This window comes from Arvicola amphibius, chromosome 7, assembly GCF_903992535.2.
Source record: "Arvicola amphibius chromosome 7, mArvAmp1.2, whole genome shotgun sequence".
Taxonomy (NCBI): Eukaryota; Metazoa; Chordata; class Mammalia; order Rodentia; family Cricetidae; genus Arvicola; species Arvicola amphibius.
Genome location: NC_052053.1, coordinates 20,941,861 through 20,955,912, shown reverse-complemented (window position 1 = coordinate 20,955,912; position 14,052 = coordinate 20,941,861). Strand labels below are relative to the sequence as shown.

The window sequence follows — 14,052 nt, the reverse complement described above, 5'->3', positions numbered from 1 at the left end:
TTCCAAACTCTTGTGTACTTCTCTCTCTCTCTCTTCTTTCTTTAAATTCATGGCCTTCTTTTTTTATTAATAATTACTATATACATGTGTATTTCTAAATAAAAAAATGCAACCTGAACATGATCAGTCTGTATGTTACTTGTGCATATGTTTTCAGGACTGACCTGTAAGGATAATTTTATCTATTGTATATTCCTAGATCTTCCTAGAATACCTGACAATATTTATTTATTATAGTAAGAAATAATACACTTGTGATATATGTTTGTTTAAATGAAAATTTAGTTGATTATCATTTTGAAAAATAGATGTAGTAAGAAACCCGGGGGGGGCGGGGAGAGGGAGATCATCATACAGTTAGAAAATCCAAAGAAATATTTTCATAGCAGTCTTGAGCAGATTGGAATACTTCTGCCTCCCCAAATTATTTTATTAAAATAGTCATTTAGTAAGTGATTGTTTTATGACATAAAACACAAATATAATTAAAGCAGATAAAGAGAAGGCTTATCTGTTAATTTAGTTGATATTCTCTCTCTGACTCTCTCTCTCTCTGACTCTCTTTCTTTCTCTCTCTCTCTGTCTACCTTCACTACTTAGTGACAAATTGTATCACTGACCATTGAGAAGTAAGGTATTTATCAAGAAGTTATGTGATACCTAAGTCTCAATGCTAGAGCAGAGACCACTGTACCCTCTCCCCTACCAAGTCTCATATAGATAGGATACAACATCCAATTTTCCAAAAGACAGAGTATATTAGAAACAGGAATACCAGAATCAGCATTTCAGAAGTAAGCTACAAGAAGACTCAGAGGCCATCTGGTCCAAAGCTCAATTTAGTGTTGAAGGAAGCCATTCTCAGAGATTAAATCACTGGCTGTGGGTCACACACCTCCCTTAGTTCTGGGAGGTAAGAATGGGCACTCCACCCACACCTCCACCCCGCTCTGTTGGGCTTTATTGGCTTTGTTTGACAGAAGAGGTGGGGACAAGTGACGTCCAAGGACAAGTTAATTTGAAAAACAGAATAGCAGACATTTGTCATGTAAAAGAACTTAAAGTAGAAAAAGTGAGTCATACAGATAGAGAAGTTAAAAATACAGAATTAAGGCGCCCGACACATCATGTGCACACTGTCATCTCTTCTCACGGAAGGAGAAAAGAAAAGGGAAAAAAGTTGCTTTGCTCTGACCTGTAAGGAGTATGTGCTGAGAAGTGTGGCAGGCATAAACCCGGGTGCCATAGACACTCACTCACACCAGCTCTCAGTGCTGGCAGCATGCCACAGATGGCAGAAGCTCCGGCACTTCTTACCTGATGGCGCCGGGTGGTGGTGACAACTGAGAAGGGCTGTTTCTAGCTTGAATTGGAGAAAAAAACAATTTTAAAAGCACACTCTTAGAATATGTTTAAGTTATTGACCACTAAGAGAGATGCTCAGAAAACCCCACAGAAAATATAACTTGGTTCTTTTATCACCCAGAGAACAGTTGTAAAACCAACAGTGCTTCCACCTTCCACTCTTTCATGGATGTGTATTAAGGGCCAAATTTAACAGTGAAAAGTATGCTGATTCTTCTAGTTCAGGGTCTCAGAGGCTGGCCGTATGTTGTTCTTTATGCCATAAATGGGGATGGGTTTGCAGAGAGACCCTGAGTGCATGGGGCTTTGCCAGGCCCAGGGGTCCTAGAGGAAGAGGAGTGCTGCCCTTCGGGAAGTGCACACCTTCTTTCTAGGCGTCATCCACTTGAGCACTATATTCAAACTCTCCCTCCATGAAGACTTCCAAGTACAAAATGGGGAAAATATTACAGATAACTCAACAAAAATGGTAGTCACATTATCAACATAATTGTCATTGAAGTTAAGTGGAAGATGAAATTAAACAGGTTTCTGGGATGTGAGTTTATTCTAGAAGGAAATGAAGCATCCCTCCCCTGCTGTGTAGTCGGAAGCTTTCCCTGTGAACACAGCACAGGTGTGTGGAGAGAAGGGTGGTGTCCAGGCTAGGAAGTATGTGTCTGCACTCCCTACCAATACATCTTCCTTCCCATAGATCAAGGTCCAGTCCAGGAACAAAGGAAAAGCCCCTTCCAGCAGAGCCTGGGAATCCTGAGGCAGCACCTTGCTCTGTCATTGCTAGTCTTCCGCTACCTTAGTGTGGAGCATGGCTGGCATTTCACCAATTGTCAATTATTCATTTGCCCAGATGAGGGCCGTGTATTAATCTTGCATGCTTTTAGAACCGTTTGGAAATATCTGTTTTTGTTTCTCGGTGTCTGTTTTTGAATTTCCCCCTCTCTGCAGTTCTTGATTTCTAGCTCACAGAGCGCAGAGGATTTAATTGCTGCTGTGTCTCTGTGTTACAGCATGAGAAAGCAATGCCTAAGAACTCTTGTATTTCTTTGGGGTTGATGGGTTTTGTGTCTGAAGAAAGCAAATCTCACAGTAACCAAGCTGGATTATATTGGTAAATTTCTCCCTTTTTTTTCCTCCCCCTTTAGCACTGAAAGCCGAAAAGAGAAGAAAGCTGACTCAGGGAAAGGTGTTGACAGGGAGACTTGTCTATGACTTGATCTTCAATTTATTTTTTACATATATATATGAGAAGAGTGTCACAATTATTAATAAAACTGCTTTGATCATGTATTGTAAATCCTGTCTCCTATCCCAAATCCACCTCCACACTGTAAGTAGTGCACCTCTTCCTCCATTTCTGTGTTTAACCTCCTCTGAGCAGTGTGACCCCCTCGTGAGCAGATACAGTAGCTAATGCAAGAGTCCCCCATGTCACATGAGACATCCACCAACACAGCGTTCTCAGTGTCAGCATCATGAGAGCAAAGTGTTCTTTAAACAAAAAGGGGTATTTACCTAGTTTGTATTTTCCTACCTTAGCAACCGGAAGATACCTGATAATTTTATTCAGAAGACTTTTGGAAAGGTAGTCTTTTAACTTTTTTATGCCTTAGCATTAGTGACTTGTTCTGAAAGGCCCCAATCAAAGGTTACTTTGAAAGCATTTGTAACACTTGTATTTATGTATTTCCTGACTTCATAGGATGCATTTAATACTTAATATCTAACTGATACTTCAAGTTATTTGAGAAAGAAACCTGTTCATACCTTCTTAGAAATCATACTGCAGGAAAATCCTGTAGTGTTTGCTTAGAATCGTGTTTTACCCACGTGGTCAAGTGTACTAGGCGTCTATGAAATGCTTAGAGAGATTTGAAGAGTTTTGTGAGATTTTTTTCTTTTTAAGTCTTTACCAGAAAAGTGTTACTAAATTTCTCTCCCATTGACAATAGTTGCTTCCCAAATACACCTATGACATAGATACTTATGGAATGGCACACAGTGAATCTTCGCATATGAAATACATCCCTGTGCAGCTGTTCTGCTGTTAACGGTCATGTTCTGCTTAGAATTGTTCCCTGTCATGTTGCCATGTTAGACCAACAGGTATCCAGCTGTAACTGGTTTTGCAAGTTCTTTTCCACATTTTAATTAAATGCATGTTGTGGGGAAGTAAAATTCAGATTCTGTTAGAGAAGGTGATGTAAATATTGCAGTCCATATGAAACAATCCAACTTTACTCATCTTATTGAAATAGGAAGGAAGTTATGGATTTTTGAGTATGACTAAATATAAGATTCATTTAATTTTAGATAAATGTGAGTTGCTAAAAATTAAATCTCAGAGGATTCTTAGTTCCTAAAGACTATCAATAATTGAGACCCTTATAATCTTTCAATGTCCAAATTTAGAAAAACTCAGAGGCCTGTGGCTTTTGTAAACTTTATGCACTCCATGGAAGTGCACATAATTGACAGACTCCTCTATTAGGAAGCTCATGAAGCTCATGAAGGTGAAAAAAAGCAGGCCCGCATTAACCATAACATTTTGATATCTTTTGACAAAGAAATTTCTCACAATCTTTTCAGGATCCATTTTTTTGATGAAATATGAACTAAATTAAGAGAAGACTTTGCAGTTAGTAAAGTTTGTATTTATAAATGGTGAAGAAAAATGTGAAACTATCTGCTGCACACGTGTGTGCTGTGACCCACTCTCCATTTAACATCCTCACTGTTTTTGAAATGGCAAGTCAATCCAAAAGCAGTTCCCTAGGGTCTCCACATAGCAGCCCCTGCTCTGTTAAAAACGATCAGTGAGTTAAACCTTCACATGATCACTCTTTTGAACAAGCAATCATCCTATGAAATTCTGTATTTCTGAGTATTTTTATAGTAATTTTGTTCTGTGAATTTTAATGCTATCTCTATCTTAATCTTAATATTTTGAAATTATATAAAATATAAGAAAATGTAGTATTATATATATTTACTCCTAACTTCAGAATCCTGGTCAAAATTACTGAATATCTTGAATGTAATTTATTGCAATGTTTAAGTAATGTGTAAATGTGACTAGGATATTGTGTTTTTCAAAACTAAGAAATGTTATGTGGAAATAAATATTTATCCTAACTAATTTTCATGCTTATTTTAAAGTGTGTGCAATGTGTCTTGTCTTAATTTTCCTTCATATTAACCAATAAATCAGGTAAAGTGTTATAATGGTCTAAGCATATTTAAATTAAGACATTCCTGCTGTTAAAATTCATTTGTGACATAAACACAATTCAAACAACTTGAACTTCATGAACAGAAAAGAATGAGAAGTTTGTAAGGTTGCACATGCTCCTTCCCCCACAGAACAAGGCATGGGTAATGTTATCTCTACGGCAAGTGAAAAGCTCCTTAGTAGGATCACTAATAGAACTCATGAGTGTCTGCTTTTAGCTGTGTGGAGAAGGCATTCCCTCCATGTACCCTTTAAGTCTGCTGTAGAGGTCAAATGGAACCTCAGTTCTTCTGTGGCCATCAGTAGATTGTTGGGAAGACTGTATTCAGAACTCTGCCTGCTGGAGAATACCTCTTGACTAGTAGGCTTGCTTGCAATTGCCCCTACTTAACAGCATCCATGTTTCTTCCTAAATATCTTTTTGGGTGATTCAGACTCCTACCTGCAGGCATCCAGTTTGACCACAATTTGTTGAAGATGTCATTTTCCAGTATGTATGTTCATAGGTGTGTAGATTTATGTCTGGTTTTCAGTCTAATCCTATTGATCAAAATAATAAATAAATAATAAAAAAAAAATCTGTTTTTATGCCAATACCCTGCTGTTTTTAGTACTATAGCTCTGTACTACCACTTGAAATTGGGAGTGGTGAGATCTCCAGCAGTTATTTTATTGTTCAGGGTTGTTCTAGCTATGGGGGTAGCTCAAACTCAGAGTCTGATAGAGACACTTCAGTGATGACTTCCAGATCTTTTAGGGTTCTCTTAGGTCTTAGGGGTGAAGACTTACTCTGCTTCCCTTCTGCACTGCCCTTTCTGTTTCTGTCCAGCTAGAGCCCATTTTATCCTGAGATGCTTTCCTGTCATTGACAGACTGATTTCTAACTTTTCAATATGTCTATCTTGTATATCCAGTAAGGAAATACAATAAAATACCATCTGGGTAGCAAACATCTATAATATCAGCACTTGAGAGGCAGCATGAAGACAACTGCCAGGATTCCGAAGTCAGCCTGGGCTATCATGGGTTTATAATCAGCACTTGGGAGGCAGGTACAGTCATTTTAAAAATGAAATAGCAACCTTCTGAAAATTTTCTGAAAGTCGTATAGTCTCTAAGTGTTCTGAGAGGATGGTTGTGGTTAATAATCAGAAATGACTTCTGATTCTTTCCTGGGTATATTTAGATGCTCTGCTTCTCTTTAGCCCTAATGACCTCATTTCTTCTTATTGTGGACTGAGCTTATATCTATGTCCACTTCCTTTTTTATGTGGAGTCATAAATTTCTGCCTGACAACCTCATTCCTCCATTTGTTAATGAGCCCCTTGATGGTAACGGTGGTGTCTTAACCGTCCCTGTTAACTCTATAGGGTCTAATTTTTTTCTCTGATATTTACCAATCAGCAGAAGTTGTTCCAGAAACATAAGTAAAATGTTTCAGCAAATGCTGTTGTTCATTTAAGAATTATAAAGGATGCGTTATAATAGAGAAACCAGCAGTGCATACTGGATACGACATAGATCTAGCATGAAAACATGGAAGTTTAAAGACCAGAATCTATGCAGTGTATGCAGCCAAAAAGATAGGAAAAACAGCAAAATACTGCAGCTAGGAGGGAAAAAAACTGGAAAAGAAGATGCTAAGCACTACATGTATGTAAATCTCAGCCAAACAGCAGTTCTGAGGTAGGAAGTTTTTACTCTTTTAGGGCTCAAGTGGAGTTGAATTCAGAGAGGCTGAATAATGTCCCTAAAATGCTTCGTTTGTCACAACTGCTGATCATCTTACCCTGCTTGTCTGGTTTCAGCTGAAGGCACTATATCTCAAGTATGAGGTGAGAAAGGATTTTTTGCTCATTCCTATAGGGTGTTCACTTAGAACCAGAATCAGATTGAGTACAATTTCTTCTCAATATAATATAGTTTCTTCATCACTCATTTCTCTGTAATAACAATGGAAGCAAAACTCATTAGTGAAATCCATTTTGTTGCTCACAAATCACAAAATGATGATTTTGTATGGAAGTAACTTAAAGAGGCCCACCCCTCCACGTGTCTTGCATCTGAGGATTCAAACAATCCCTGATCAAAGTATTTCTACAAGTATGTCTGCATCAACATGTATTTTCTTTTCCTCTTACCATTTCTTTCACTATGATACACAGCATTTTCTTACATTGTCCTGGATATTATAAGAATCTGGAGGTAATTTGAAGTATTAAGGAAGACAAGCTTCCATTTCCGTATAGTATATGCCACTTTGCAAGATCATTGGATTTGGGGCACCTATATCCACAGGAGCATCTAGAACCCATCCCCTGTAGACACAGAGAGAAGGGGATAAGGATTTTGGTTGTTGAACAGTCACAGTGTTGAATATTGAATAATCCCACTGTCATAATGGATGTTTTTTAAGGAATTTGACAACCTTGGAAAATTGATTCAGAAAGACCATGTAGAATAAGGACTTCTGCTTAAGTTATTGACAGTTGTAGTCTTTAACAGTGGTTCTCCACCTAGGGTCGTGACCCCTTTGGGGTTCAATGACCCTTTCACAAGGGTAACCTAAGACCATCGGAAAACACAGATATTTGCATTATGGTTCATAATAGTAGCAAATATAAAGTTATGAAGTAGGAAAATTTTATGGTTTGGAGTCACCAAAACATGAACTGTAATAAAAGGTCACAGCATTAGGGAGGTTGAGAACCACTGCTCTATATGCATTGAAAGATACCCTTCTCAATAGCCATAAAAATATTCTTTTCCTAGTAATTCAAATTCTTGGACTTAAATGTTAATATTGTCAGAGAAATATGGCATGCAGAGAGATGATCAAATGCTACTGAGCTTCACAGCGGTCTTGGTAATACCAGGCTCTGGGATTTTTATGGGGTAACCCATGATGCTATGCTTTATAAGCCCCATTTGTGTTTCATTCTCAGCCATCTGTATCCCCCAAAACACCCTGAATCTATGCTTCAGGTCACTCAGGACGTATGTGAAAATACTGCTGAAATAATGTCATAAAGTTGGCACAGCAGAATTATCTTATTTTAGGAAAAAAAATGCTTGTGTTTTGGTATGTTTTTTCACTTAGAATTTATTGAATCTTAAATATTGTACAAATCTAGTAGTCTTATAAGTCAGTATTCTCACTCCAACTTAGAGCAAAAGCAGTAGGTGCCAAGAAGTGAGGTTGCTAATACTCTGATCAAGAAACACAGTACCCAGAGTGACACGGACTGAGTCATCCTGGATCATGAACTGACGCTCAATTCCTTTAGCACATGTGCCCCTGGGTTCTGGAGCGCTCTGAGGACAGTTTGTGAAGGAAAGCTTCCAGAGGCTGCATGTGTCCATAAGAGACTTGTCCATATACTGTAGAGACATTGCTAGTTCTTGTGTGTCTCAAACGTACCCTTAAATTAAGTTTATCTATTATTTATGTATTAGCTTCTTTATCTAATTTGCAACTCTTATTGAACAGTAAAACTCTTCCTATGAGAGTCAAATAAAAACTGAATTTATTCACATTATCACCCTTTGAAACCCTCATTGCCTGAAAAATGTATGCTGTGATATTTTTATAACCTCAGGCTCCAGAAACAACATATTTAGAAATAAACAAAAAAATTCATGGTTTGGGCATTATATAGACATTATACAATCATGAGAAATATTAATACAAACCTGGATTATTATATAATGTGGTTTAAATTAATGAGCTCACAAAGGATAGTTTTATTTAATTTGCTTTTATGTTTTCATGCTGTCAGGAACATGTGTTACCTCTGTTCCTTGATCTAGGACCTTGCAGATTGGTCCTGCTACACATGTGACTGAGCTATATTCAAAGATAATGGCCAGGAACCCGCAGGCCTAAGCACCAGTGATGCTGTCAGGTGAGGAGTGGGACTTGAGAGCTGAATGAGGCGAAACGAGCCAGTGGTGTGCCCTGGAAACAGTGTCAGAGCTGCTTTCACTGCCTCTGTGCACTGTTCTCATGAGCCTCCACTCTCATTTTTAAGTGATGGATGGTTTCCATTTCTGCCAGGTTTGGAGTTTATGCTGCAGGCTCACCTGTCTGTGATAATTTTGCAAAATGGTCTGCATTTAAATGTGAGACCATTTTTAAAATGTAGCTTGTTACAAATAATTGAAACAGAACATCATATTTTCTAGGTTATTCAAACATTGTTAAGTCAAATTCAGTTTCTGAAATCTATGCTTTATTTCTATTATGCCCCCCTCAGAAAAGAGACCCAAGACAAAACAAACACAAAGCCCTGGAAGGACACATCTACTGAGCTTCCAAATGACTTTGTTGATGTATTTATTCTCATGTTGTGAATCCCGCATGCTTTCCTGGATTAAATTAAATTATGTCTTCCATAGTATATGAATGACCACATCATTAATTAACTGATTTCTTAAAAGCTAAGTATTAAGTATGAGAATTGAAATTCCATGGGTATTAAATAAACTTATGAATTATTTAACTTTAAACATTTTTCTGTATCTAAGTTTTTTTTTTTTTAAAAAAAAAAAGCTGAATTCCTTCCATGTTTACAAGACAGCCTTGGATTTCTAACAAGTTAAACAAGAACCTTTGAACAAATGTGTCCATATGTCAGTGCCGTTTAAGTTTGATTCACGATGTAACCCATTACCTCTGAAAAACGGGCATATTTACTAAATGACCAGGCAGAATTCTAGTGTGGAGAATAGAAATAATAGCACACACCATTCTCATTCATTTTCCATTAAAAAGCCAATGAAGTTAAAATATTTTAATTAACATGCTCAAAGAAATGAAGTAAGGAAAACTGATGCAAGCATTCCTTCGTGTTAGAATTTGCGACACAAATATTTTCAACTTTTAGCAGGGCGAGTCGATGTGTTCCGAGCTGCCCTCTTTTCACTGGGAACCGTCGGTGAGTTTTCAAAGCACATTTACAATGCTCTCCCATCGCCCTTGCTGTGTTTTTGTAGCACCTATAGCCGTAACTGGCACCTGGGGGCCTTGCATTGCTGGCAGTTTCCCTTGCATTTCTTTGGAGTCTATTCAACTGCTGTGGTTTTACTGAGAAGTCAGCGCTTTGCATATATGATTTCCTGAGACTGTTTGAATAGTCTTTCTCAGAAACCTGTGCCAGTCTGGCAGTGAACAGCACTTCTTGAGGCGAGCTGACAGTAGCCTGGGTGGGTGGGTATGCTTGGACCTGCATTTCTAGCATTCTCTGTAATCTCCTCGCCCTGCCCTAATGGCATCATTGCCCACATCTTGTCAGCCCCTTAAATAAGGAAACAAGATTTGGACCAGTCTAGTATGGAGAAAATAATGAAATTCTTCTCAGGAAATCTATGCAGAGCTCTTGTAAAAATAATTTATATTTGTTGTTTCAGCAGCTGATGTGGAAATAATTTGAAATGATAAACAAAACAGAGTGAAAAATCCAAATGGCTGTAAGGTGTAACCTGTTGTAAAGACAGACAGACATCCTTGCTTAGGACTGCAGGTAGGAAACTGGGAAGTAGCCTGAAATTTCTCAGTGCGAGCATTATTGAGATCGTCATCTTGACAGTGCAGCTTTGAGATAATGAGAACAAACGTGTTTTTAAATAAGCTGCAGGAGCTTTGCCGGGCTACTGTAAGCAGAAGCACTGTTGGAGGAAATGGCTCATGTGGGTATAGATGTGCTGGTGAGCTGCGCTGCTGGCGATGCCATGGTCTTCGTCCGTGTACCACTGCAGAGAGAAAGGGGTCACAAGTAGGAGGGCGGCTGTATTTTAAAAGGAAAAACTCAAGGGAGCTCCCGCATGCTGTTAAATGGGAACAGCTTATAAACTGAAGCGTGGTCGAAGAGGGTGTCTAGTTCTTTCCCAGAGCTTTTCAAGACCCGAGAAGTCCCTGGTCCTCTTTTTCAGGTATGAGAAAATCCAATATGCATTTGGATTTACTGCATTAGAAGTTTAAACACAGGTATATTCTAATTAAAATACCAAAATCAAATTCCAAATGCTACTCAAAGGTCACTTAAAACCACAACATAAATGGGAAGGTTTATACCAGCAGGCATACTATTTTAATGGGTGCTAGCAATAATTAAATTTCTCTACACTTGAGTATGTATTAAAATAAATAGTTTTTAAAGTAATTTTTTCAATATAAGCATCTAAATGGCTAGAAAAATCTATTTAAATGTTAAAGTTTTATGTATCTAGCATAAGTGAAGTCAAAAGTTAAATGTATTATTTACCAACAGTTAAATTTTATACTGGAAATTAAAAGCTCTGTCTGTGTGACATTTACATAGAAAGAATCTCCAACCTGAGGCAAACACATAAAAGCGCATACCTTATAAATGCCTGGGAAGACACTGCCAGCCTAATACATATTACTGAGACATAAGTATTATCTGATTTTGCTTTGAATAGCGGAAAAAAAAATAAACCTCAACCACTGAGAATCTGACCCAAAAGGTATAGCAGGTTTTCTCAGGACAAGATTAATAATAAATAATAATAATAATAATAACAATAAACTAGACAGTGGGCACTACTGAAACTGAGCACACAGCAAATTATGTGTATATATAAATTATATATATATATATATATTTGATCTGAAAATTATAATATAGAAGACTAAATACCCCAAACATCCTCTGTATAGGCAAAACCAGCCGCAGTCATTTCGGACTTTATAAACAAGCCTAATTGCTTGTTGCCTGCAGTTGTTCAACAAAAGCTTGTGTAGGAATCACAAGAACTGAAGCATGGTGATTATTAATATCCCACTGTTGTTAGGATGGCTAGTAATCATAATAACAGAATGGATTTTACATTTCAGCTATTATCATGCTGGTTTCACGTTAGAATTACTCTGCCACACATTTATGGAATAAGTGATTACTTTCAAATCACAACAGGGAGAGGCTGAACCAGCACATGAATGGAAGAATGGTGTTTTGACACTCCCAGGATATGTAATACTGTGTTTCTCAACCTCAAACTGTCTAATATTTACTCTGCGTATGACTCAAGGAGATCACATCTCCAACTTCATGCTGGAATGATCAAGCCCTCTTCAGTCCCATCTTCTGAGATGCCCCTGGGAAAAAGTCACCCCCAAGAGGACACTAGACCCAGCAGATACTTTGTTCCCCCTGAACAAAGTCTTATTATACCATTGCTTGGAAATCCACACCAGCATCCACTAGGGCTTTGGAGATCTGCGCTGACTGCTGAAAGTGAACATTGTCTGCGGGAAAGAAAGGGGAAAAGCAGCCATAAACAAGCAGCTAATAGCCTCTGGAGCATTCAGATCCCCAGGGGAAAGCACAAGAAGGAAGCGCCTCAAGTCCTAAGACTCAGCATCCCATTTAGCCCAAGACAAGTGAGTTGTGGAAAGCAACACTGTTTTATTGAAGTAAATGTAACAGTCTTGCCCCTCATGCTTTTGTTTTGTCAGTAGTGAAATTGCAAACCTGTCTGTGATACTAAAAAGTCTAATTAACTGAAACTCACCATCTGCTGTTCCATGAATAAGGAGGTACTGAACTTGTTTAAAATTTTCAGCTCTGCTCATGACTGTTGAATTCTGAAATTGGGAAAAAGAATGTCATTATTCAAAAAAGGATCTGCCATAACTGATTTTTCACTTCAGTTTACAAAATAAAATGTTTTCAGCTGGGGCCCCCTTTGATACAAAATATAGCAAACCGATATTCAAGCAAATGCTGTCTCCGTGCATGGCAGAATGCACAGCATGCCCTGTGCCTGGGAGACGGGACTGGAAAGGAAGAATGTCACATCTTCCCTGCACATGTAGGAAGAGGACACCTGTCCTCTAGGCTGCATGCAAAACCCTTTGAGTCCCAGATCACAGATTGGCTGTGTCCTATACATTAGCAGAGGGCAGAGTCTCATATTAGCAATGTATGTTCCATGGGTTTCTGCTGTAGTTCAGCCAAAAAGTGTATTACCATAGCAACCATGTGTCACATGGTGCCATACATGCTACATTTCAAAGAGCCTGTACATAGCATTTGCAACTAAACATACTCCGCAATATGTCATGTGAACTTTGGTCCACATTGCTAGGTTCTAAATGAAAAGCAAACATTACCTCTTTGGAAACAGATGTTTAAAACCTAAGCAAGTGTAACATATGGGAGGGGAAGAGGTGAAAAAGATCAAGGCTAGTCTCAGAAAATCAGTGGGTGTTTGATACTTCCTCATTTTTAATATTAGAGAAAAAAATGGTGCTGTTAAATGTTATTCCCAAGCCATCCAGGGTGACAGGATGAAGGGTTAAAAGATCTATTTTGTGGTCTGAGTCATCTAGGGGCTTCCACATTTAAGGTCTTGGATGAGGGGGAAAAAATAAACTTTACAAGCACAGGTCAGATGATTTAAATTTGGGTCTGATTGCAATGTTGGGATGACAGGGAAACAGAGACTTGGAAGAGTGGGTCTGCTTTGCCTGTCTGGAGTGTGGTACACAGAGAAGAGGCGGTGGCATCTCCACAGACTCAAAAGTAGCCAACTCGCTCTTCCAAGTCAAGGTCTACATTTCAATGACATGTCTAGTGCACACTTTATACTGTCGCCGGGAGTGCTAGTGGCCTGGCCAGAAAGGCCCGGGGCTGCATGCTAAAGTCTAGTCTTTGGTTTCAACACTGCTGAGCTTTGCAACTGGAGACACACGTGCTGCACTCTGAATCCTGACGTCTGCAAATTGGGAAGAAGAATCATTCCCATAGGAGCCATGAAACATGGTAGAAGCATTGTTTCAAGTAAATTGTTGATGCTGACTGAAAATTCTGTGACACAGTATTTTTGGAGAGAGACATACTGTCCAAAAATTCAGTGCAGTTACCCAAATTGTTTCCATTGACTATAATTCCTAGGATCATCCTGGACTGGGTAAGCTCAGAGTAAATGCCCCATCCTGTGTATACATGTTCCCACTCAACCTGGATGCATGAAATCTCTGAATCAAATAAACGTTGCAATTCATCAAAAGTTGTTCTTTTTAGTTTTAGCTAAACGTCCATCTGATGGAATTTCCCACTTATATCTATCCATTTTGAATCCATCCATCCAGCATGCTTGCAAGCATGCCTCTGGCCAACACAACACTACCCCTTATATTCGTGCATCTATTCATTTTTATCTAGTCAAACATCATTCATTTGTATCCAACTAAATAATAAGGTTCATAAGAAAAATGACTTGTCTATATTGTTTTTTTTATCCTTTGCTTCTAATCTATAGCTAAATGCTTATCAACTAAATGAGCAAATAAAATATTCAGCAAGGCATTATCTGATATAATTGAGCTTACTTTTGCAGAGTTAAGTGCAAATGTAGTAGACAGAACACAAAATAGTCTTATTCTGTACTTCGTTTCATTATTATGCCCTCTTGCAAATGCTATACCATGGCA

At 38.3% G+C, this 14,052-nt stretch overlaps 2 protein-coding genes across 5 annotated transcripts in view; one reads left to right on the top strand and one right to left on the bottom strand.

Moving 5' to 3' along the window:
- Window positions 1-2,574, top strand: part of Slc4a10 (solute carrier family 4 member 10) — a 132,901-nt gene extending 130,327 nt beyond the window's left edge. For all 4 annotated transcript variants that reach the window (XM_038335809.1, XM_038335806.1, XM_038335807.1 and 1 more), the window contains one exon: window positions 2,508-2,574. In XM_038335809.1, coding sequence (XP_038191737.1) covers window positions 2,508-2,574 — 67 coding nt within the window. The remainder of the gene's footprint in view (window positions 1-2,507) is intronic.
- A 6,799-nt stretch (window positions 2,575-9,373) lies between these two features.
- Dpp4 (dipeptidyl peptidase 4) overlaps window positions 9,374-14,052 on the bottom strand; it is a 79,263-nt gene continuing 74,584 nt past the window's right edge. Inside the window, exons 24-26 of the mRNA XM_038336155.2 lie at window positions 12,129-12,201; window positions 11,789-11,862; window positions 9,374-10,346 (exon numbers count right to left, since the gene is read on the bottom strand). Coding sequence (XP_038192083.1) covers window positions 10,245-10,346; window positions 11,789-11,862; window positions 12,129-12,201 — 249 coding nt within the window. The 3' untranslated portion in view covers window positions 9,374-10,244. The remainder of the gene's footprint in view (window positions 10,347-11,788; window positions 11,863-12,128; window positions 12,202-14,052) is intronic.